Source organism: Carassius carassius, chromosome 33, assembly GCF_963082965.1.
Source record: "Carassius carassius chromosome 33, fCarCar2.1, whole genome shotgun sequence".
Classification (NCBI taxonomy): Eukaryota; Metazoa; Chordata; class Actinopteri; order Cypriniformes; family Cyprinidae; genus Carassius; species Carassius carassius.
This window is the reverse complement of record NC_081787.1, coordinates 5821656-5843386: the sequence shown is the minus strand read 5'-3', so window position 1 is coordinate 5843386 and position 21731 is coordinate 5821656. Positions and strand designations below refer to the sequence as shown.

The 21731-nt window shown below is 34.8% G+C and overlaps 2 protein-coding genes across 8 annotated transcripts; one reads left to right on the top strand and one right to left on the bottom strand.

The window, feature by feature from the left end:
- The first annotated feature begins 498 nt into the window (after positions 1–498).
- LOC132113562 (palmitoyltransferase ZDHHC2-like) lies at positions 499–12982 on the top strand. Of its 3 annotated transcripts, none has more exons than XM_059521384.1 (13): positions 501–796; positions 5771–5797; positions 6507–6601; positions 7325–7445; positions 7631–7700; positions 7794–7826; positions 8568–8688; positions 9174–9306; positions 9839–9965; positions 10061–10153; positions 10370–10473; positions 10651–10710; positions 12627–12982. In XM_059521384.1, exons 1-12 carry the CDS (start codon positions 676–678, stop codon positions 10689–10691), a joined length of 1086 nt encoding a protein of 361 aa, XP_059377367.1. In that variant the 5' UTR covers positions 501–675; the 3' UTR covers positions 10692–10710; positions 12627–12982. The 3 variants fall into 3 exon arrangements, with proteins under 3 accessions (XP_059377368.1, XP_059377367.1, XP_059377369.1); XM_059521386.1 differs by having other exon boundaries at positions 508–626; XM_059521385.1 differs by lacking the exon at positions 5771–5797 and having other exon boundaries at positions 499–796.
- A 971-nt stretch (positions 12983–13953) lies between these two features.
- LOC132113563 (CCR4-NOT transcription complex subunit 7) lies at positions 13954–20861 on the bottom strand. Of its 5 annotated transcripts, none has more exons than XM_059521388.1 (7): positions 20698–20861; positions 19469–19672; positions 16983–17176; positions 16620–16781; positions 16263–16407; positions 15344–15454; positions 13954–15228 (listed from the first exon to the last, which is right to left on the bottom strand). In XM_059521388.1, the coding sequence occupies exons 2-7, from the start codon at positions 19583–19585 to the stop codon at positions 15097–15099; spliced, it is 861 nt and encodes a 286-aa protein (XP_059377371.1). In that variant the 5' UTR covers positions 19586–19672; positions 20698–20861; the 3' UTR covers positions 13954–15096. The 5 variants fall into 5 exon arrangements, with proteins under 5 accessions (XP_059377371.1, XP_059377374.1, XP_059377372.1 ...); XM_059521391.1 differs by lacking the exon at positions 20698–20861 and adding an exon at positions 18516–18738 and having other exon boundaries at positions 16620–16851; positions 19469–19608; XM_059521389.1 differs by lacking the exon at positions 20698–20861 and adding an exon at positions 18516–18738 and having other exon boundaries at positions 19469–19608.
- Positions 20862–21731: the final 870 nt, after the last annotated feature.

Sequence of the window (21731 nt, the reverse complement as noted above, 5' to 3'; positions counted from 1 at the left end):
TTTTTTCTTCATTTATTACAGTGTGCATCTGTCGTTATGATTCACTGAAGTATACTTTTTATGCATTAGCATTCAGTTTGCTTAATAATTTGCTTTTAATAAATAAAAACCACCATCAAAAGAAAAATTTGTGTCATTCCTTATGGTCTGTGCTTGCTTGTGTTAGAATATATGTCTATAAACCTGTTTTTTATTTTATTTTATTTTTTCTTTACTGAGTAGCCTTTGCATTCACAAATATTTTATCGCTATATTATTTAATTAATGTAACAATGTAAAATGTTATTGAACGTTGCACCGTTGGGACATTTTTAATCATATTTTGTAATGTGAGGACACATACGGTATCACTAACATTTAAATAGCCTTTTCTAGATATAGGACATATCAGTTTAATTTTAGCAGACCAACATATGGTGATGATACAAAACGGTAGAATCTGGCTTTAGTGTAGTAACACATCCTTCGCATCGCGTGAGCGTCATGCAAGTTTGTAGAAAGGGGCGGTACCGATGTGCTACACTGCAAACAAACAAGAGCAACCGGAGAACCGGAGGATGGGGGAGCAGACGAACCGCAGCTGCACACGGAAGAAGATATGATGTTTTAGGAGCAGTGCCGGCTCGGTGAGGCTGAACTTGTCGTTTTGGTCACTTTTGGTCCTCAAATAGAAAGATGGCGCCGTCGGGCTCGTGCAGCGCTGACTGCTGGAGAGTTTTATACTGGATCCCTGTGCTGTTCATCAGTCTGATCGTGGCATGGTCCTACTACGCTTATGTAGTGCAGCTCTGCATAGGTAAGCCTGGAAGTAGCTCTCTGAATGAAGTTGGAGTGAAACGGAGAGAGAATGAATAAATGACACCTGGCCTCGCCATGCGTTACGCATATGTCTGCTGCTCTTACTAGACCAATATCTCTGCTATTGATGGGGTCTGTTTGCTTATAAACACATTGAATAAGAGTGGGTCATGATTATGAGATTAATTTATTTAACCTCTCTCTTTATATGTGCATGTGCTTCAGCAGGTGTCTGTATAAGATATAAGCATGTCAGTGTACGTTAAGTACAAAAGTCAAGAGAATATATGGGTCAGTGACTAATAAGGATGTGTGAGATAAAGGATACATCTTATATATATATATATATATATATATATATATATATATATATATATATATATATATATATATATATATATATGTGTGTGTGTGTGTGTGTGTGTGTGTGCGCGCGCGCGCGCGCGTGTGTGTGTGTGTATGTATTTATATATATTTATAAGTCAAGTGTAGGGTCTAGCCTCTGTTTTATGGTTTTCTTGTCACATAAAGGCAATAGCTTCTGCATGTTTTTCAAATATTAAAACTGTTTGAATTTTTTTTTTAAATGAACAATAAATATATTTACTTTAAGCCTCACAAATATTAATAATACTAGTAATGATTCAGTAACAGTGATGTGTTCCTAGAAATATGTATTAACATTTTTCATGAGTTTCATTTGTAATGTATTATAGATTAGCATAATAGATCCATATAAAATAGCATCATGTCACTGAATCCTATGCAATACCTTATATAGCAATTTGGCATCACTCTATAACTACTCCGTGGTGGACATTTAGACCATCATACAAAACTTCACTCTCAAATCCTTTGTTGCTGTAAAGGAGCTCTCAAACTTTGTGATGTACTGTGTCATTTGTTTAGACTGTGGCTTATTTATGTGTGCACAAACAAAGGTTTGTTCACATTAACTCCATAACATCATTCACTCCTATGATAACATCTCCAATCATGGTCCCATAAAAACAGCATGAAGAGGCTTTATTGTTCTCTTGAATGGTAGATGATCATGAGGATGCCCTGTTTTTCACTGAAGATTAATAGTGTGTGTGTTTGAACTGAATCAAATGACGTTCAAATATTTGTGCATAAAACAGCAGCTTTGTGATGTTCCTCAGAGACTTCACTGACTGAAGTGTGAGTGGCCAGGCCTTACATCTGACTGCTGTTCCCACTGGCAGTTCATAGTTTATGCTGAACAGTTGAGCAGTTGACTCCAGGATGACCACCATAACTGATGGCTGTTACCTTTTTATGGTTTCAGTAGGATTCTCTAGTTGGTTCATTGCAACAAGTATGTGAATAGCCAAAACTACAACAGTTATTGTAGTACTTACTACAACAGTAAGATTTGTTTACCTGTTAATGATCTTTGCATCTATCTAAGCATCTATCTATCTTTACTTTAACAAACCTGAGGTGACAAATGTTAAGAACGTACTTTCTACTTTCTCAAAGCTAATCTCGCTGCTATAAGATGTCAAACTAGGGGTGTGCGATATGACGATTTTTGATTGTGGACGATAAAAATGTCTCCACGATCTGCTTTTGAAGAAATATCGTGCTACAGCGCACATTTTATCAGCTGCAGTTCTGGCGCCTCCGTCATATACTGTACAACACCACGTGCATTCTCAGCAGTGTTAACTCAGCAGTAGAGTTACTCTTTTTTTTGCATGTGCTTTTAAATGTTTCATTCAGGCGCTTGTCTGACCTGTGCTATTTCTTAGCGCCGCCTAGCCAGCACCGGAAGCGCGTAATTAAGCCTGTCAAACAGCACCTGAGTATTGAACTAAGTTATCTTTTGCACTAATATTGTCAAAACACACAAGGTTTATGTAGACTAATTTGGTTATGTCTAAAATGAAAGTACAGTAAACTGTTGAGAGTAAAACGTATATGTGCCTGTATATTAGATTCGTGCAAGTTTTAAAGGGAAAACAGCCCTATTAAACATGCATCCACCATTACTGTCAAGGGATAGATCACCCTAAAATTTAATTTCTGTCATTATTTACTCACTGTCACGTTGTCCCAAACCTGTATTGATTAATTTATTGTGCTGAACACAAAAGAAGATATTTTGAAGAATATGGGTAACCAAACAATTGCTGGTCCACATTGAATTTGATAGTAGCAAAAAATATGAATATACTATGGAAGTCACTGTGGACCAGCAACTGTTTGGTTTTCCACGTTCTTCAAAATAGCATTTATGTTGAGAAGAAGAAATAAACTCATTCAGGTTTAAAACCACTTTTGAGTGAGTAAACGGTGGTATAAAAATAAAACACTGTCACAGAATTGACAGACAGCTGACAGAATTTTTATTTTTTCTTTAGGAATTAGTTTATATAGTATTTTATTTTTATATTTGTTCATTCAATTTCTTGAATGCTCCTGCTAACACCTATTGTACCTGACAATAAAGCACTGTTTGCTTTATTTGTACATTATGTGTAGTTATGTGTATCGTTGTCATTCTTTTATCTTTGTTATTAAACAATAAAAACAAAGATTTTTATCTTCGCCCTCTTTGGCCTAAATATCTGACTTTTTTTTATAATGGGGAAATTGGTTTGGCTGTAATGCTCAGACAACTTGCAAAAGAGTAAAACCAACATGACTAAGAAGTGTGATAAAATCATGAATCGTGATATTTCTAAAAAAACTAAAAAACTAACAAAAACACAAAAACGAATATGATATTTTTCCCATATCGCACACCCCTATGTCAAACTCAACCTCACCAATCTCTACTTGACCTATTTCTGCTGTCAAATTATTTGTGCTGCAAACTGAGTTTAGCAACAAACACATTTGACATTTCTCAAACTGCAACACTGACACCTTCAGGGAAACGAACGGTTTAATTGCTGAAATTACTAATAATGAATCTCATCATCTGCTGACAGTTTTTATTGCTCTAATGGAGAGGTTAAATACCAGTAAACTTTAGTCAAAATAGCACCATATTTATTTTTTGATAGGATTGAAAATGAGGCTGTAAGGGATAGAAGTAGAGGGTGTTCAATAGTTGTACTGATGAAATGTCTTTTCCTAAAAACAAAAAAAAAAAAACAATATTTAGTTAACAAAATCTCCATAAACCATGGTGAAATTACTTTGGTTTTAAGAGCTTTATACAGTGTATGCCATTGTGAAGATGGTAAGTCTATCCCTCGCTGCCTTTTTTTCATCTGTGTTAAATTAAATATTGCATCTAACCTGACTAAGGTTTCTCGATGTGGTATTATGATAATGGTCCTTTTTACAGTAAATCTGACCCTGGACCTCCAAACAAGTCGCTGGGGTATATTTGTAGCAATATAAGAATACATTGTAGCAGTCTTTAATCTTTTATTTTATGCCAAAAATAATTTGGATATTAAGTAAAGATCATGTTCCATGAAGATATTTTGTAAATTTATTACAGTAAATATATAAAAACTAAATTTTTGTTTAGTATTATGCATTGTTAAGGACTTCAATTGTACAACTTTAAAGGAGATTTCCTAAATATTGTTTTTTTTTTCAGATTTTCCAGATTTTCAATTAGTTGTATCTCGAGCAAATATTGTCCTATCCTAACAAACCATACAACAATGGAAAGCTTATTTATTCAGATTTCATGTGATTTATTTTGAATTTTGAAAAACTGACACTTAAGATCACGTATAATGTGCAGTTACACTTTCAGTAATTCGTTACATGCTTTTTGTGTACTACAACGAAATCATGAACATTTTTGCAATGCCACAAATGCAGCACAATTTTTAATCATATACTCAATTAAAATATCTGATTGGAGATGCACTGCATTCTGGTTTTTCATTTTGTCCTCTTTGCTTCAGAGGGACTCCAGTTTTTTTTTTTTTTTAAATATCATATTGCTCTCAAAGAGAGGATAGAGAGTAGTGCAGCCCAACCGCATTAAATGAGAGGATAATCTAATGAGGCTTTTAGGACACTGCAACTTACAACTAACAGTAAACTTAAAAAACTTGATATTTTTTGAAGAGACCACATGCTTACTCTCAGAAAAAAAGTACAAAGCTGTCACTGGGGTGATACCCTAAGATACAAAAGCTAAAAAGTACATATTTGTGCCTTATTTTTCCTTAAATGGAACCTTAAAAGTAAAAGGGTATAGAAAAGAATCACACCCTTTAAATCACATTTTGTTGCTTTGCAGACTGAAATGAAGTCAGACACAGTTTTTGTTTCATCCAGCTGTATTTACTCAGTGCAACTTAGAAGTGAAAGATACAGCACCAACACCAATCCCCTTGTGTCCGTATTTTGTTGAACCACCTTTTGCTTTAATTACAAACCTTTAGTTTGTTGGGATATGTCTCTCAACTAACTTTGCACATTTAGACTTTGCTATATTTGACCACTCTTCTTTGCAGAACTGCTCAAGGTCAGTTGAATTTGATGGTGACCGTTTGCATACATTTTAGTCATTTAAAGTGCATATTAGTACCTCGTGTGTGTATATATTAGATGTGTAGAATGTGACAGAATAATAAAAAAATAAACTTGTATTAACAAACGAACTGTGCAAAACAACAAGCCTCTTTCAGTGTCATGTGTTTGGGTGGTCGTATCTTGTTTTTGAAACATCTTTTTTTCCTGTGTGGTTGTGGTTAGTATTTCAATATAGCTTATCGTTCTGAAAGCGCACCAGTTGAAGAGATGCAATTATGAGCTAGAGAATTTGGGCATCTGATCAAGAGTCTCCGTACAGCAACAGTGATCCGAGAACTGTGCTGAGAACCATCTGCTGCTCACTGACCTTCTATGAAATGCACAAGGAGTTTCGACCTACTGTTTATACAATAATGGCCAGTGCAGAATTCAAATCATAGAGTATTAACAAATTTGTAAAGACAAAGTTACCGTTCTCTTTCTCTGTCTTCTGCAGAAACTATTGAAAACATGGGAGAGAAAAGTAAGTCAGCCTTTTCTTACAATGTTTTAGTTGAAAATACCTTTCTTTCCTTTTGGAGTGAATTCTTACAGTGATTTTTGCATTTTCTAAAAAACATGTAAGTGGTGTTTGCTCATGTCAGGGCGTTGCTATGCGTTTGCCAAGGTGATCTTATATGCAGTTTTTAAGATTTGTGATATTCTGGTCTCTAGATATGACTCGAGTCTTTTAATGTATAGGCTACCATTCAAAAGTTTGGAGTCTACAAGAAAAAAACAAAAAATAAAAACTTTTATGCAGTTACGATGCATTAAATTGCTCAAAGGTGACCATAAAGAAATTTAAATGTAAAAAAAAAAAAAAAAAAAAAAAGTTTCAAAATAAATGTTTTTAACTTTCTATTCATCATAAAAGTCCTGAAAATAACGAATCGTGGATTTAATAAAAAAATAATAATAATATTAAGCATATATATATATATATATTGAATGTATATACTTTTTTTTTTTTTGCCTGTAGAAAAAAGAAAACACATCTCCTCAAACAACCACATGATTTGATGTATTTTTATTGTTATATATTTAGCACAAACAGTGCAGGCAAAGTTTAATAAGTTTAATAATCCTTCAGCATATTTTTGAGCAATCATAAAAAATAATAGTGATGCTTTAATGATTTAAAATAAAATGTATAACAATTAGAATTTCACCTTTCAATCTTTTTTTCACAGTAGTTTACCTCCTGGTATATCATGTGCTTTTCATCATGTTCGTGTGGACTTACTGGCAAACCATCTTCACAAAACCTATGAACCCACTCAAAGAGGTGAGTATATTTGATTATGAAAATAAGTTTTATATTAAATAGATACTCATTTCATAGTAAACATTATGGAAAATGAATAGCAGACAACTGAATGTGAGAACCATCAGAATGTGGTGTAAACTGCATAATCTCTAAGTAAAAGTCAATTTAAATGTTATTGCTCTGCCTATACTCAGTATGACTCATGCGTTGTTGGCTTATAATGAATATATAACACCGGTTTCACAGACAAGGCTTAAGCTAGTCCTAGACTAAAATGCACGATTGAACTGTCTCAACTGAAAATATCTTGCTCTGATGTGTCTTAAAATATGTCAGTGTCATTATTCTGTGTCAAGATGCTCACCTGTAATGTTTTCATCTAAGGCATTTTTGTAAAGGTTGCTTAAATATCTTAATTTAACTAAGGCCTAGACCTGGCTTAAGCTAAGCCCTGTTTGTGAAACTGGACCATTGTTTCCTGCAGGCAGAGATTACTATAATAATATTTGTAAATATACGTCATAAAAAACTGCATTTTATGTTATAAATTACATGCGGTTGTTGGTGTAATTATAGCACCTCACTGCAAGCTGAGAGAATGAGAAACAAACTGTAATAGAGAAACCATATATAGGTCAGACTGGCAATCAGTCGTACTCTTCTCACATCTCTGAATGCAGAACGTGCTGCTTGTCACACGGGAAATATCCAAATGTTTTGGTTTTTGCCTGTTCCTTTCAGTTCCACCTGTCACATTCTGACAAAGAGCTATTCGAGCATGAAGATCGGCGCGAATCTCAGCAGGAGATCTTGAGGAGAATTGCTAAGGATTTGCCCATTTACACACGCACAATGTCTGGAGGTGGGCACTTTTTTTATTTTTAAGTTCAGCTCATCCTAATTGTGCAACTGCTAGCAGGCCAAGTTTGTCCATTCAGCCCTGATTTAGGTTCAGTAACAAATAATGGTCACAGACAGTTACATTTGTTTCAGTCTGCCTTCAGTGAATCCTATCGATCTGTGTTTTAACAAGCTGTCTTGAAACAGCTATCCGCTACTGTGATCGCTGTCTGCTGCTGAAGCCTGATCGATGTCATCATTGCTCTGCCTGTGATATGTATGTCTTTCTCTTTTTTTTTTTTAAAGACACAGCACAAATGAGCTTTTGCCGTGTTGCATTTTAACAGCTCCTCCCTCTGCTGTTTTACAGGTGCATTTTAAAGATGGATCACCACTGTCCATGGTATGTACTGGTGCAAAGCAAGAATAAAAAGGTTTTTTTTTTCATCTTAGAATGAACACATGGACCAAAGTTTCTATAAGACCAAGAAAACAATCCTTGATTTTTTCCAATGAATGTTTAATTTTGTCATTAAAAGTTAACATTTTTGCTTGAAACAAAAAAATAAAATGCAAATAATGAGTGAATATACCTTAAATCCATCCTCCAAACTGTGTTTTTGCTTTACCCCAATTCAAATATGATTTTAGGAAACAGTTTACTTCAGCAAACTTTAATAGCACTTTAAAAGCAGTTGTTTCAGTGAATTAATATGAAATAAGATCATTTTATTAGTATGTTTTAGTATGATCTGCTTTGAAAGTTTAGAGGTGAACGTTTTTACGTTTTTTGTTTTCAAAATTTTGTACGTTTCCGTACAAATCACATAAACAAATGAAAAATAGTACATTTTATATATCGTATGCTTCAACTGCTAGAGGGCCAAAAGTTACATTGTGTAGCTAGTACTATAAAAATGATTTATTCAAGTCAAAAATAGCATTTAAATGTACCCGAATCAATCTGATTACATATCATTTCACAGACAAAAGTAGGGTCAAGAAGGGTAGAAATATCTTATTAAGATAACAACTGCACATTTCCACTTGTTACAGTGTATATTGGGCAGTATTTTGCAATCAAAATAGATTAAAAATCCAATTTTATTGAGGCTAATTTTTGTTTTTTTATCTTCTTTGAAAGGGTAAACAATTGTGTGGGCTTCGCCAACTACAAGTTTTTCATGCTCTTCCTAGCATATTCTTTGTTGTATTGCCTCTTCGTCACTGCAACAGACTTGCAGTATTTCATTCAGTTCTGGACTGTAAGTATGAATGATTAATTTCTTAGGTTTATTAGGAAACAGAAATAATCTGAATGTGCAGATAGGCTGTTTTTAATTTAATAGAACACCGGTCAGAGCAATAAAAGCTGTTTTTATTTCGAAAGGTCGATGATAAAACAAACGATCATCTTGTCCAATATTTGGTAGGACTGAGTCAATCACTGACATTTAACGATGTGCTTTGACCGACTTATTCGACTGGATCGTTTACCTCAGCATAACATCTTAGCTTTCACAATTTCTGTTAGATCCAGTAGACAAGCAAACATAGGCTTTTGTAGTCTGGCATGTGCAGTCCATAGGGACCATGTATCCCACTTCTGCTTGTTCCCATTTTCTCAACCTTTATGATGTGGATTGAGTATTCCAGACTTGATAATATAACCGGCGATATATTTAATTAGGCCTAGGCTCTTATTTGTTTGTTTGTGGTGTATGAAGGGTCTTTCCCATGTTTTACACAGAATGGTCTGCCTGATACACAAGCCAAGTTTCACATCATGTTCCTGTTTTTCGCTGCCTCCACGTTCTCCGTGAGCCTAGCGTTTTTGTTTGTTTATCACTGCTGGCTTGTCTGCAAGAACAGATCCACCTTGGGTGAGTGGTCTGTGCTTTAAGTACCCGTAGATTTCAGTAGTAAACAGTAGTGTTGTATTTTGTGTCGTCAGTAGTGTGTATTTTGCTTTCTGTTATCATCTGTCCACACTGCGTGATCAAATATGTCTCATAAACGTCCAGTGACTGGGATCTGGGGCAGGTGGCGTTTAGGTCTTTTTGCAGTCAGATCCTCAAGGGAACATGTATCTGTGACAACATGCCCAGTCTTCTGGCAAAAGCAAGCGTGTCAAGATGCATTACGGTTGAACGTGCTGGAAATTAATCTCAGCAACAGACATATTCTAATCTTAACTCTGTAAAGCCTGTTGTGTCATATTTAAATTTTTAGTTAAATTGTGAGTACCACGCATGATACTTTAGGTTTTTGAGGAACATTTAATTGTACATCTCTCAATCATCAATGTATTGCATTGTATTAAAATGTTTAAAAGTTAAGAGAAAATGAGAAATCATGTTGGTAGGATTGTATATGAAACATCTTTATGGTAAAACCATGTGGTTTGAATGTTAGAGGCTTTCAGAGCTCCTGCATTCCAGCATGGACCAGACAAGAATGCCTTCAGTTTAGGAACAAGCAAGAACTTCCGGCAAGTGTTTGGAGATGAAAAGAAATACTGGCTGCTGCCTATTTTTTCAAGGTATCGGGTATTGTTCAGTAGCATTGAAAATATTGGTTTGTGTGTTCAGTGTGTGATCTCATTCCCTCACACAGTATCACATTGTGTTTCTGCAGTCTGGGCGATGGCTGTTCATTCCCCACGTGTCTAGTGAACGCAGACCCCGAACAACCCTCCTCATCATCTGGACACAACCCTTCAGTCCAAAGGTTCATGGCTCGGCTTCATTTAGGAAACAGTAGTTTCACAAAAACATTACAAATGTTGTATAACAAGATGAAAAAATATAAAAATTTACTGTGCATTCAATGAGTCAAGAAAGAAATGTGCAATAGATATTACATTAGAAATGCACATTGCATTGTGGGATACTTTACTAATGATAAGCAGAGCCTTTCATTCATGCACTTTTCGCTCTTTTCTAGTGCTGGAGAATCCCATCAGTTTCCACCTAAACCTCTAAGAGAGTCTCAGAGCCGACTGCTGAGCAACGGACAGTCAGAGGGAAGTGAAGACAGAGACACGCAAGGTGAGACATCTGAGATCATTAAAAAACAATTACAAAACACTGCTAATTTGAGTGTTTTGTGTCCCTTGACCAAATATGTAACTAGTAGATGTGAGGTAAATGTGCAGCTATGAATGTGTGAGGTGAAATTACAATGTGCTCAAACAACATGGTGCTCAGTCTGTATTTTTCTAACAGGTACAAGCAACCCAGCCTTGACTATTGAGAAGGAAACTTAGGAGCGTGCTAATGAAACGGGTTTGTTACTTTTGTGTTTATATATTGCTATAACTTTTATAAAACTTTGAAGTGTTTTCAAATTGCAGTATTGTAACATGCACTACCATTTGGGGTCAGTGAGATGTTTTAATGTTTTTGAAAAAAGTAACTAAAGCTCTCCAAGGCTTCATTGATTTGATTAGAAATCTAGTAAAAAACTGTAATTTTGTGAAATAATATTACAATTGAAAATAGCTGTAATTTTTTTATATATATTTTAAAGGGTCATGAAACCCCCCATTTCAGCACAGGTTAGTTCTCACCACGGTGTTAAAAAATGCTGAAAAAGTGGGCGTGGTGTGCAGCGGACCGGGGGAGGGGGAAGAGGGGAGACAGACGGCACACAAAGCTTTTCGTTCAGAAAGTTTCATTTCGCTCCCATCGAGCTAAAAGCACAAATAAATGCTCAGCCATTCGCACTCTGCATCGAAAACATATTACACTTACATTCAGTCATTTAGCAGACGCTTTTATTCAAAGCGACTCACAAATGAGACATATATATTATTCTGTGGCGTTTATATAAGCCTTCTGACAGGTTGTGTCACAGAGCTATAAAAACGGTTACACTCACCAAGTGAATGAATCGCGTTTGTGCCGATCTCTTATTACAAAGAAAAAACAAACACTCTTCTGCGATCCATGAATGTTTCTCTGTTAATGTGTGCAATGTCATTTCACAGTCTGATGAGTCTTTCATAGCAAATCAACACATGTTGTTGTGAATAATAAAGCGAAGTGTCTTCTCATAGGATAAACACGCAATCTCATGAATAATTGAATAGACACCGACGCGTCATCAATGTACTTTAGTCCATTGCCACGTCAAAAATCGTGACGCCAACACAATGTAGATTCTAAATCCGGAAGATGAAAATAGAGCAAAAAAAGCCTAAAATTAACCAATTTTCTCCAACAGTTAAAATTAGCGGATGCTAACATTGTCTTCTATGATGTGCAACACAAACACCTCTGCTAAAATCTTAGAATAAGTAGTCTGGGGTTTCATGACCCTTTAAAATGTAATTTATTCCTCTGATGAAAAACTGAATTTTCAGCATCATTCTAATATGCTGATTTGCTGCGCAAGAAACATTTAATGTTATTATTATTATAAATGTTGCTTAATTTTTTTTTTTTTTTGTGGAAACAGTGATACTTTTTTACTGGATTTGTTGAAGATTATAATGTTCAAAAGATCAGTATTTATCTTAAATATAAATATTTTTGTAACATTCACCATCACTTCTTATTAATGTTATGCATCTCTGCTGAATAGAAGCATTAATTTTCTTTTTTTTTTTATCTTGAAATCCCTGAATGTTGGCTTATTCTAAATAAGCTGACTTTCTTTCTCTAGTTTTGTGCTAGTGCTGTCTGGTGTCAGTGGAACAGTAAGGATGTCTCAACTGCTCTTGCACAGACTTGCATTGCTCACAAGAGCTGACAGTGCAGGATTATGGTGTGTACTGTACACGAGGGGTCACTGAGTCTCTTGTCCTCCTTGCAAACTGTATGACTGTATATCTTAATGTGCCTAAAAAAGCCAGCAGATGTGGCTGAACATTTGATAACATTACTATGGTTCCTGCAAGACCCGCATTTTTAAAAATGTAGAAGTTTGTATGGTAAATGCCTTGAATATAGCTTGCGTGGTGTAGGCATTGCTGAAGAAAGTGGCGTTTTTGTTAGTCTGTGAAACCTGAAGTATTTATGCATGCTGTGTGATGGTGTTACATAGTCGTGTTTCATGTTTGAAATGTGAACACTGAAAAGCCCAAGTGCTTTTGCACTACCTGTTTTTGATCATGCATTGTTGAAATGCAGCAGCATTCATTATTTTATTTATTACTATACATTTGCACATCATGACTATAATCTGTTTTATTTGACAGTGTCAATGAGGATCTTGTCCATCACCCTTAAGTCTGGATTCCAGCTGTCATGAATTTTGCAAAGGTCATACAAAAGCAAAATGACCGATGTAGCAAATATTTTATGCCATTTTTAGTGCTGGATATTCAGACAAAAACAGTTTAACCTGACAAGCACAGGAAAGACAAAAATACTATATGTGCACTTTAAAAAGTGCTTAAAGCTGCACATTATTTCAGTTTTTAAATAGTCTTCGTCCTTATGTTTTCTTGATGGTTCTGTCAAATTAAGTATGCAAGGATATATTAAGTATCCATATACATTATTATACTACAGCTGCAGAGAATATTTCACTATTAAAAGTCAATATATTCCATCATTTTAACCATACTTTTCATAACCGTTTGCACAATTAATGCAAAACTCACGAAAGATGTGGTTTTGTATCACATCTGATTTATCTAAGGGCTATAATAATGTAATTACTTCCATATTTCTGATATTCTGATTCAGCAGTTATTGCATGTAAATGTGGTTGTAGTACATGATTCTGACAGGTGGGAACAAAACCTCAGAAATGCCAAGACTTGTGGTGTGTTGTCTGTTTTGTAGTTTTTATGGAAATGTCTTTTGTTTATTTTGTGATTACATTCACACACACCACATTAAAAAACAAACTGTGATACAAGTGTTCTACTGGTTCTTGTTTTTGTGTATGTAGACTGTTGTTGCAGATATGTTCTCTTTGAGAGTATGTGAAATTCTGCTGGCTGTCTGCGCTGGTGGCTTGATGCGTTTTCATATAAATTCAGACTCAGTTTGACAACACCATTGAATGATATGCCTTGATGAGTCTTACTGTAAGAGAAAATAAATTGATATTTTATTACGTTCTACAGTGTTGTTCTGGTATTGTTTGTTTAACACTCTTACAGCTATAGCATCTGTCCATTAAAGGAATATTTCACCCAAAAATGAACTGAAAATCCTCAGGCCATCCAAGATGTAGGATGAGTTTGTTTCTTCATTGGAACTGATTTGGAGTAATGTATTTTAGCCAGTTGAGATGGTAAAAATGTCTTATGGATGGATTTATTGCAAGCACACAGCTTTTCATGAGACCTTAGCTGATGGACTGGAGTCCACACTTTATCGTGTTTTCTAACGATTCACAGCAGAGGATCTATTGGTGACCCTAGATTTCTTCAAACCTGTTGTGATGAAGAAACAAACACATCTGCATCTTGGGTGGACTGAGGGTCCATTAGTAATTTCTTATTTTTGGGGGGGTGAACTATTCCTTTAAGAAAAGTGCAATAAAACTTGAACAGCATAAATCTGTACAGGTTTTGGATATGTTAGAAAAATCAGGCTTTTATTTCCAAATGCTCTAAAAACAGTCTCTCTTTATATTGCATATTTCCAATGTGGATACTGTACACATCAAGATGATGGACAAACAGGAGGAGGGAGGTTAAGAGCTACCAAAATCATCCACCGAATCAGATATACAAAACAATAAATAAGAAAATAAATAGAAGAAAAAAAAGAACAAGCTGCGTTCATGCGATTCACATATCTATAAAAGATCAGAGTAGTTAACAGCATTTATTCAAAAAAGTTTCAGTACATGCAGCAGATCTAGGCAACACAGAATTGTAAAGCAATACAATACAAATGGAGGAAAAACCCAAACAGCACAAAATGTGCACCATTCAAAAACCAGCACTACACGTAAAACTTATTCCACTGATACTGAGCACTTGAGTTGACTAAGATTTCTTTTAAGAGGCATTATTTCTTAAATGAATAAAAGGCTTTGAACTTCTTTGATACTAAAATACTACAAAACCTTTAAATCTCTTTTAAAAATGAAAATGGAAAGACGATCTTGATCCAGAAGTACGAGGTGACCTCAGTTCACTTAAATAGTGGCAGTTACATCATCACTCTTAATTTACTTGTGTGGTAAAATCTGTGCTAACCCAAAGTAAAGGGTAAAATCAGTGTGAGGCTTTGCTTTGCAGTTAAGTGCCTGTATTTACCTGTGAGTCTGTGAGATCCTCCATCTGTCTACGGCTATTGCAAAGTGTGAGAAATCAGTACTCCTGTGATCAGGGAATGATAGTTCACGTAGGTGACTGGTGTGCTCGGTTTCGCCAAATTAGTTGAACTATGCAACTGCACACAAGAAGAAATGAATGCAATAAATTAACGATAAAAAAAGAACATAAAAAGTTATCTTAATATTAAGGCTGAGCTGTGGGAAGAAAAATAAAACACCAAATGGTTCCTCTTCTTTAACCATAAAAGATGAACATTGTGTGAAAGATTTAACCCAGAGAAGGCAACAAAGGGAAGAAGTTCTGTCGGATGAGAGCTTTAAAGTGCAAAATCCTATCAAATCTTTCATGAAAAACAAAATAACTAAAAACCCATGGTTTTGAGCCCTATATATGAGGTTCTTTATGGTGAGGGATTCTTGTTGTGTCATGACTGCTGCTTGTTTGCCTCCTCTTCGTAAGCATTTCCGGTGCCGTTCTGGACATAGGATGAGCCTGAACCCAGTCCATACAAGTGACCACAATACTTTGCATCATCAATGTGATCCTCAAAAAACATCTGCAACGACAATGAGGTTACAGTCAGTACCAATGCTGCATTCGGTGCCACTTTAAAAGATTTGGGGTGATTTTTAATATGCATAGCACTTGATTTTTTCCAGATGAAGGCACACCTCTCTCATCTTGAAAAAAGCCATTCCTGTGAGGAGTGAATCAGAGCCTGCCTGATGCTGAGGTCCAATTCTCTCCAGCTCAAGCTGCTCTGCCACCTCCTGCAGACCACCCTGACATCACATGACAGAAATCAGGTACAGATTCCTTCTATTCACACAGACTGCTACACAAGAAACTGAACCCTGATATACTTCAGATACTTGGGTTTGTAAGGATACAAATCAGCCAGTGTTGTTATCTTTTAAATAAAACTATTAAAACGGTTTTCTGTAACTGACATATTGCTGAAGTCAAATAAAATTATAAATAAAAAACAAAAAAAAATGAAAACAAGAAATGTCGACTTGGCGATTAACTAAAATACGTTTGTTGAAGTACTACTTAAACTAGAACTGAGGGAAAAATAAAGCTAAATGGGAATATTTTAACTAATGTAACTACCAAAAATTACAAAAGTGAATAAAAATGTATTCAAATAAAATGAAAACTAATTCAAAATAAAATCTTTTCATGTGATTCGTTGTTTTCTGCTCCTCAGACTAGTCTATTTAAAGATTTTGTCTATTTAAACTAAAGCTAAATAGAAATATAAAAGTGAATAAAATTGACAAAAGCACAAAATTACAAAAAATATAAAAATAGTTGTGTGGTAATACATACTGTAACTGTATATAAAAAGTCATACGAATTTGGACAATTCTGAATATGTTTGCTATATACAATTAAAAAATGAAGGGATTATTGTAGATCACATTGTCTTTTTTGTTTGAATCCTTTTCTGTTGTTCAGTGGACTCACCAAAAAAATAAAAATAAAATAAATAACATATATATATATATATATATATATAGACTCACTTTGTAAAGCCTGTGTTTCTAATGACAATCTCTTCATGCATATTTCTGAATGCTAAAATACCTTCAAGTTCTTACAGCTCTTCATGAGGTACTTCACATCATAAATGATGGGAAAAAATAAACGAAGAATCTCGAAGAAGTCAACCTCTTCCTCTGGCAATTTCGAATTGGACAAAATTTTAATCAAGTACCCAAAGTCATAGCCACTGTTTGGAAAAAAAAGAAGAAAAAAAAGGCCCGAAATTAGCTTTAAAATAGACAGTATAATTCATTGAACCACAGTTTCAGACATATACTACAAGCAAGCACATTCTCTCAAGCTGTGAAAAATCTTCCACTTTTAATGGAGTCGTGGTATGAATCATTAATACTGAAACACAGTATTCAGTTCACTATGTGAATGTTACTGTAAGATTACCTATGGAATGAGAGCCACTTGACCCCCTCACAAAGCACCACACCTGAGGTCATAAGCAGCTCAGCAAAGTACAGTGTCTCGATACCCTCCTCCTCATGCTTCTTGAACTGGATACCTGACGAGGTGAGCAACTCAATGGAATCCTGTGCATACATGTCTTCCCTGCAAAAGACAGTACCGTTGGTGTAATGTCCAGCTTTCATAAAGAATCACATGATGGCTAAGGATACACCTGAAGACAAGAAAAGTCATCTTGTCATGTCTTCAACATGGATTTATGTACATAAAAGCGTGATCATGGACTGATGTGTTGTTGTTTAAAATATGCGCCATACCTCTTAAATTATGAAGTGCAATGCTTACGTGAGGTTAAATTTGAAGTTGAACTGCCATGTTGACGTCCCTGGAGGGTATTCCCCCTGTTCGTTCATAAATGTAAGGCCAAGCTGGATGATCTTTAACAAGTCAACATTACACCGCAACAGCTGGTACTGGTAATCAGCATTGCTTCTAAATTCACCGATTGGTCTTGCAACTACACCTGGGAACTCTGTGTCCTACAAATGCAGCGAAATGCATTATAATTATTTGTATATTTATAGCACCAGTATCAAAAAATGGGATTTGTTCAGACAGGCAGAAAATATCTGATTGTTGGCCTATCAGACTAAAAATCTCTTTTAAAGGGTTAGTTCATCCAAAAAGGAAAATTATGTCATTAATGACTCACCCTCATGTTGTTCCTAACCCGTGAGACCTCCGTTTATCTTCGGAACACAGTTTAAGATATTTTAGATTTAGTCCAAGAGCTCTCAGTCCCTCCATTGAAGCTGTGTGTACGGTATACTGTCCATGTCCAGAAAGGTAAGAAAAACATCAAACTAGTCCATGTGACATCAAAGGGTCAGTTAGAATATTTTGAAGCATCGAAAATACATTTTGGTCCAAAAATAACAAAAATTACAACTTTATCGGAGGGATAATTTTCAATGGAGGGACAGAAAGCTCTCAGACTAAATCTAAAATATCTTAAACTGTGTTCTGAAGATGAACGGAGGTCTTACGGGTTCGGAACGACATGAGGGTGAGTCATTAATGACATAATTTTCATTTTTGGGTGAACTATCCCTTTAAATAAACTTTGAAGTAGAGCATTAAGAAATACATTAAATATGATTATTTTGAAATAGAAATACATTTATTTTAGCTTAAGTTTGAGTAATTTTATGTGCTTCTGTCATTTTTTTTAGTTTAAAATTAGTGCAGTCAAATCAATTAAAAAATTTAATTAATTGCATATTTTTCTGAAATTAATCGTGAATAATTCCACCTAACATTTATGTTTTTAAATATATTTTTATATTGCAAAAATTTCACATTCAATTTACAAATTAACGTAGAAACAAAGAAACTATATTTTTAATATTTGTTTAATTAAATCTTTTTTTTTTTTTATCTGTAATGAAAGCGAATGCCAAATGCTACTAATGTCTCTAGGAAATTGCCCCCCCCCCACCCAATATTTAACAATTGACTTAATTATACTGTAATGTTGAATGGCTAAAGTCAATTGTTAAATATTGGGGTGGGGCTGGGGTGGATAACTTCTAATTTCTGAACTTAAACAACTCTTACATAAACCCATTATAATAAATGTCATATTTAACTACTTCAGCAAGTAGAAAATTAATTATAAAAAAAATTTATAAAATTATCAAACACTAAATTCCAAATTAAATATAAATGAATACTGAAAACTACAAGAGTTACTGATTTCCTCTTTTCTCTTTTGATGAACAGACGTCAGAGGAGCTGGGTTATTAGTTTTTTTTAGGTTGCTTTTACTTTAAGGTCTGCCGCTGCTGACACGCATCATATTTTGTCACAGCTCTTTACCTTTTCTGACCCACTTCAGGTCTTCAAGTCTTTACTAATGAGCCGACGAGTTGAATCGGGTGTGTTAGATGAGGGAGTCAGTTCTGAAAACCACTGCATTTCACAGAAGCTCTCTCGTCACCTGTACCTTTTATTTTGTGCTTGTTTGACTAGCACCTGGCACTGAGAAGTTGTTGTAGAGCGCTTCTGAAAAGTCTCCCGTTTGATGTGGTAGTCTCTGCATCTAAATAAATGCAATTCTTGTTAAGAAAAAAGAAACAGAAACAGGAGTTGTGAGTGGGGTGGCCAACCCTAGCTCCGCCCCTGCATTAATTGCATTAAATATTTTTAACTGTTAAAAATTTTCAGTTAAACTGAAAAAAAAAATAATAATAATAAATCGCCAGCGTTAACATGCTAATTTTAACAGAGTTTACCATCAATCTATATTTTATTTCAGTTATCGAATACGTAGATTTTTTTTTTTTTTTCAGTAGTAACTCTGGAAAGGGTCAGAATGGATTTCAAATTGGTTTATTTTTTATCATTCAGGATGCAATGCAATGTGACTAATGTCATTCCCAAAGAGTAGTAGCATCTACAGTTGTCAAAATTCACTCGTTTAACTTACATGATTGTGTATTAAACCTACACAACGAACAAGCAATTTCTGATTTAATATGATTTTCTGTAATGCCTTAAAATTTATTTTGTTGTTGTCTGATGCGCCTCATGAGTGAAATTCTCCCGTTTCTCCTGCCCTCTCTTTCCACAAAGACACAAGCTCTTTTATGTCTCTTGCCAACAGGCTTACACTTAAATCATTACTATGGCTAGGTATATAGACCTACCAGATATTAACTGCACTGTCTGAACATATGGATCACAATTCACAAAATAATAGTTGGTTCTAGATCACATTCGAAAAATGAAACTAGATTGATTTGAATAAAGCATTAAGAGTTCAAACTCACCATTGCAATGTAGTTGAATTTTCGGGCCACCTGTCGGATCCTCTTCATCTCCTCATCCAGGTTGCTGGCCCAAACCTCACATATTCTTTGACTATGATCCACAGTGGCTGCGGGCATAGTTCCAGGTTCACGGCATCAAAACCAAAAAAACACTCCCCAGGGAATAATCTCATGAAACAATAGTTGCGTGTTCACTCTTTTTACCTGAAAAAAAAGAAGACTATTTAAAAAGAAAACACAATTTCAAATTGCAGAGTATATGGAAGAAAACATTAAATGTCTATATATAACATCAACATAAGAAGCTGCCCTGTTAAAGTATGACCAAACTGTTTATTTTTGAGCATAATTTTATTTTCTGCAATGGTCAATAACTGGTCTGCATGCATTTTCAATATATTTTGATTTGATGGATTTTATAAATCCCACACCTGGGGAAATTCACTTACTACAGCAGATCCACACACACATAAACACTACATGTATCTATGGTTTGTGGATAATTCTTCTGTCATGGCCTGGCTGACTGACTTTGGTAAATCATTAGTCGTGTCTTTACTGACTTCAAACTGGATGTTAGATTGGCTCATCCTTATCACTCCTGACAGCATCATCATAAGGACTATAAACACAGGGAGATTTTCTTAATATGCTTCTGCCTTAGTAAACATGACTAACATTACTCATCTACTATTCTTGGTTCATGAAAGCATTGAAAGGACAATCATTCAGACACACACACATACACACACACACAAACAAACAACAATTATTGAACTGTGACTAAACATTATAAGTACCAGATGAGACAAAATGGTCGCGTGCTAACAATATTCCAGCAAAACAAGTAACGTTAGGAAGATTGGTCGTGTGCCAAAAATATGCTTTTAAACATACATGTCCATTAAAGTGCATTTCTAACCTATTATATGTTGTTTTATATGTCATTAAGCACAAAATATTGTAAGTTGACAGGTTATCAGCACTAGCACAACATCTGCTAAATAACAACAACAACAACAAAAACCTGCAAACGTCCTGAAATCATGTCCTACAGTCATCTTTTGTCGATTTTTTTTGTTTACAATCCCTCTTGAAAAAAGGTGAATGATGCTGTTTGGTGTCGGGGTGAATGTTTATTTATGTATGTGGCTAGCGTGTTAGCTAGTAGCCTAGCCTCAAAAGTTTGTCCTGTTAATATGATCAACACTTCTTCTGTCAGGACTTACCTTTCCTCAAACAAGGCAGTTACAGTTAAAGCGTATACTGCTTCTGTAATACAAAATCGCCTTGTTTAGAAAGGACTGGGACCTTGCTCTTTACTTTTATATAGTTTTATTGGGCTAACACCGATATCAACAACCAGCTGCCACCTCTGAACTACAACACAGCGCTCTGGCGCAGCATGACGTCACGACGTGACGACGCGTGACCTTTGAACTTTATATATATGTGCGTGTGTGTGTGTGTGTATATATATATATATAAGAATTCTTTAAAGTACTCTAAAAATTAATTGTAGGACTCTTCTTCTATGTGTTATAAGATAATACAGTTTAGATAATTTCAGAATTTCAAGTGTTGTAACCCTCTTTGAATGTTTTGTTTATCTCTATCCTTATGAAGGTTGTGTTCTTTAATTAAAAAAAGGATTTTGGGATAAATACAATATTGTGTGCTGTGATAGCTGTGGTTACATTATCCCAACAAAAAAGAAAAAAGAATTATCATAAAACTCGATCACTTAATTTCCAGAAATGCCTTTATTTATATTTATATTTATATATATACTGTATCAACATTACACATCTCGTGACAAAGGGTGAGGTTATGTCATGGTAATAGGTGACGAATTCTGCAATATGGATCTAAATTGATCTAAATCTGACAACTGTCTCCATTAAACCTTCAGAATAATTTTAAGAGAACATTAATTCATACATTAGTATTTTATTAGTATTCATATATATTTTTTGCTTCATTCAGTGTTTATTAGGTCTGGTTTCTTTTGGTTCTTTGCATGTCTTTGAATTCTTTTTTTTTTAACAAACAACAAAGCTCATTGTGCCAGACTTAATTTAAAGTGCACAACTTGTACAATATCCTCAAAAATTGTGGTTTTAGATATTTTACACCCAGGTAAACTATCCAAGGACCGTCCGAATCCACTAAGAAATAAATAGCTTTAAATAAGTAACCTCTAATGTAAATATCACATTCATTTCACAATAAACATAATGTTATTCAAGTGCATAAAGTGCAA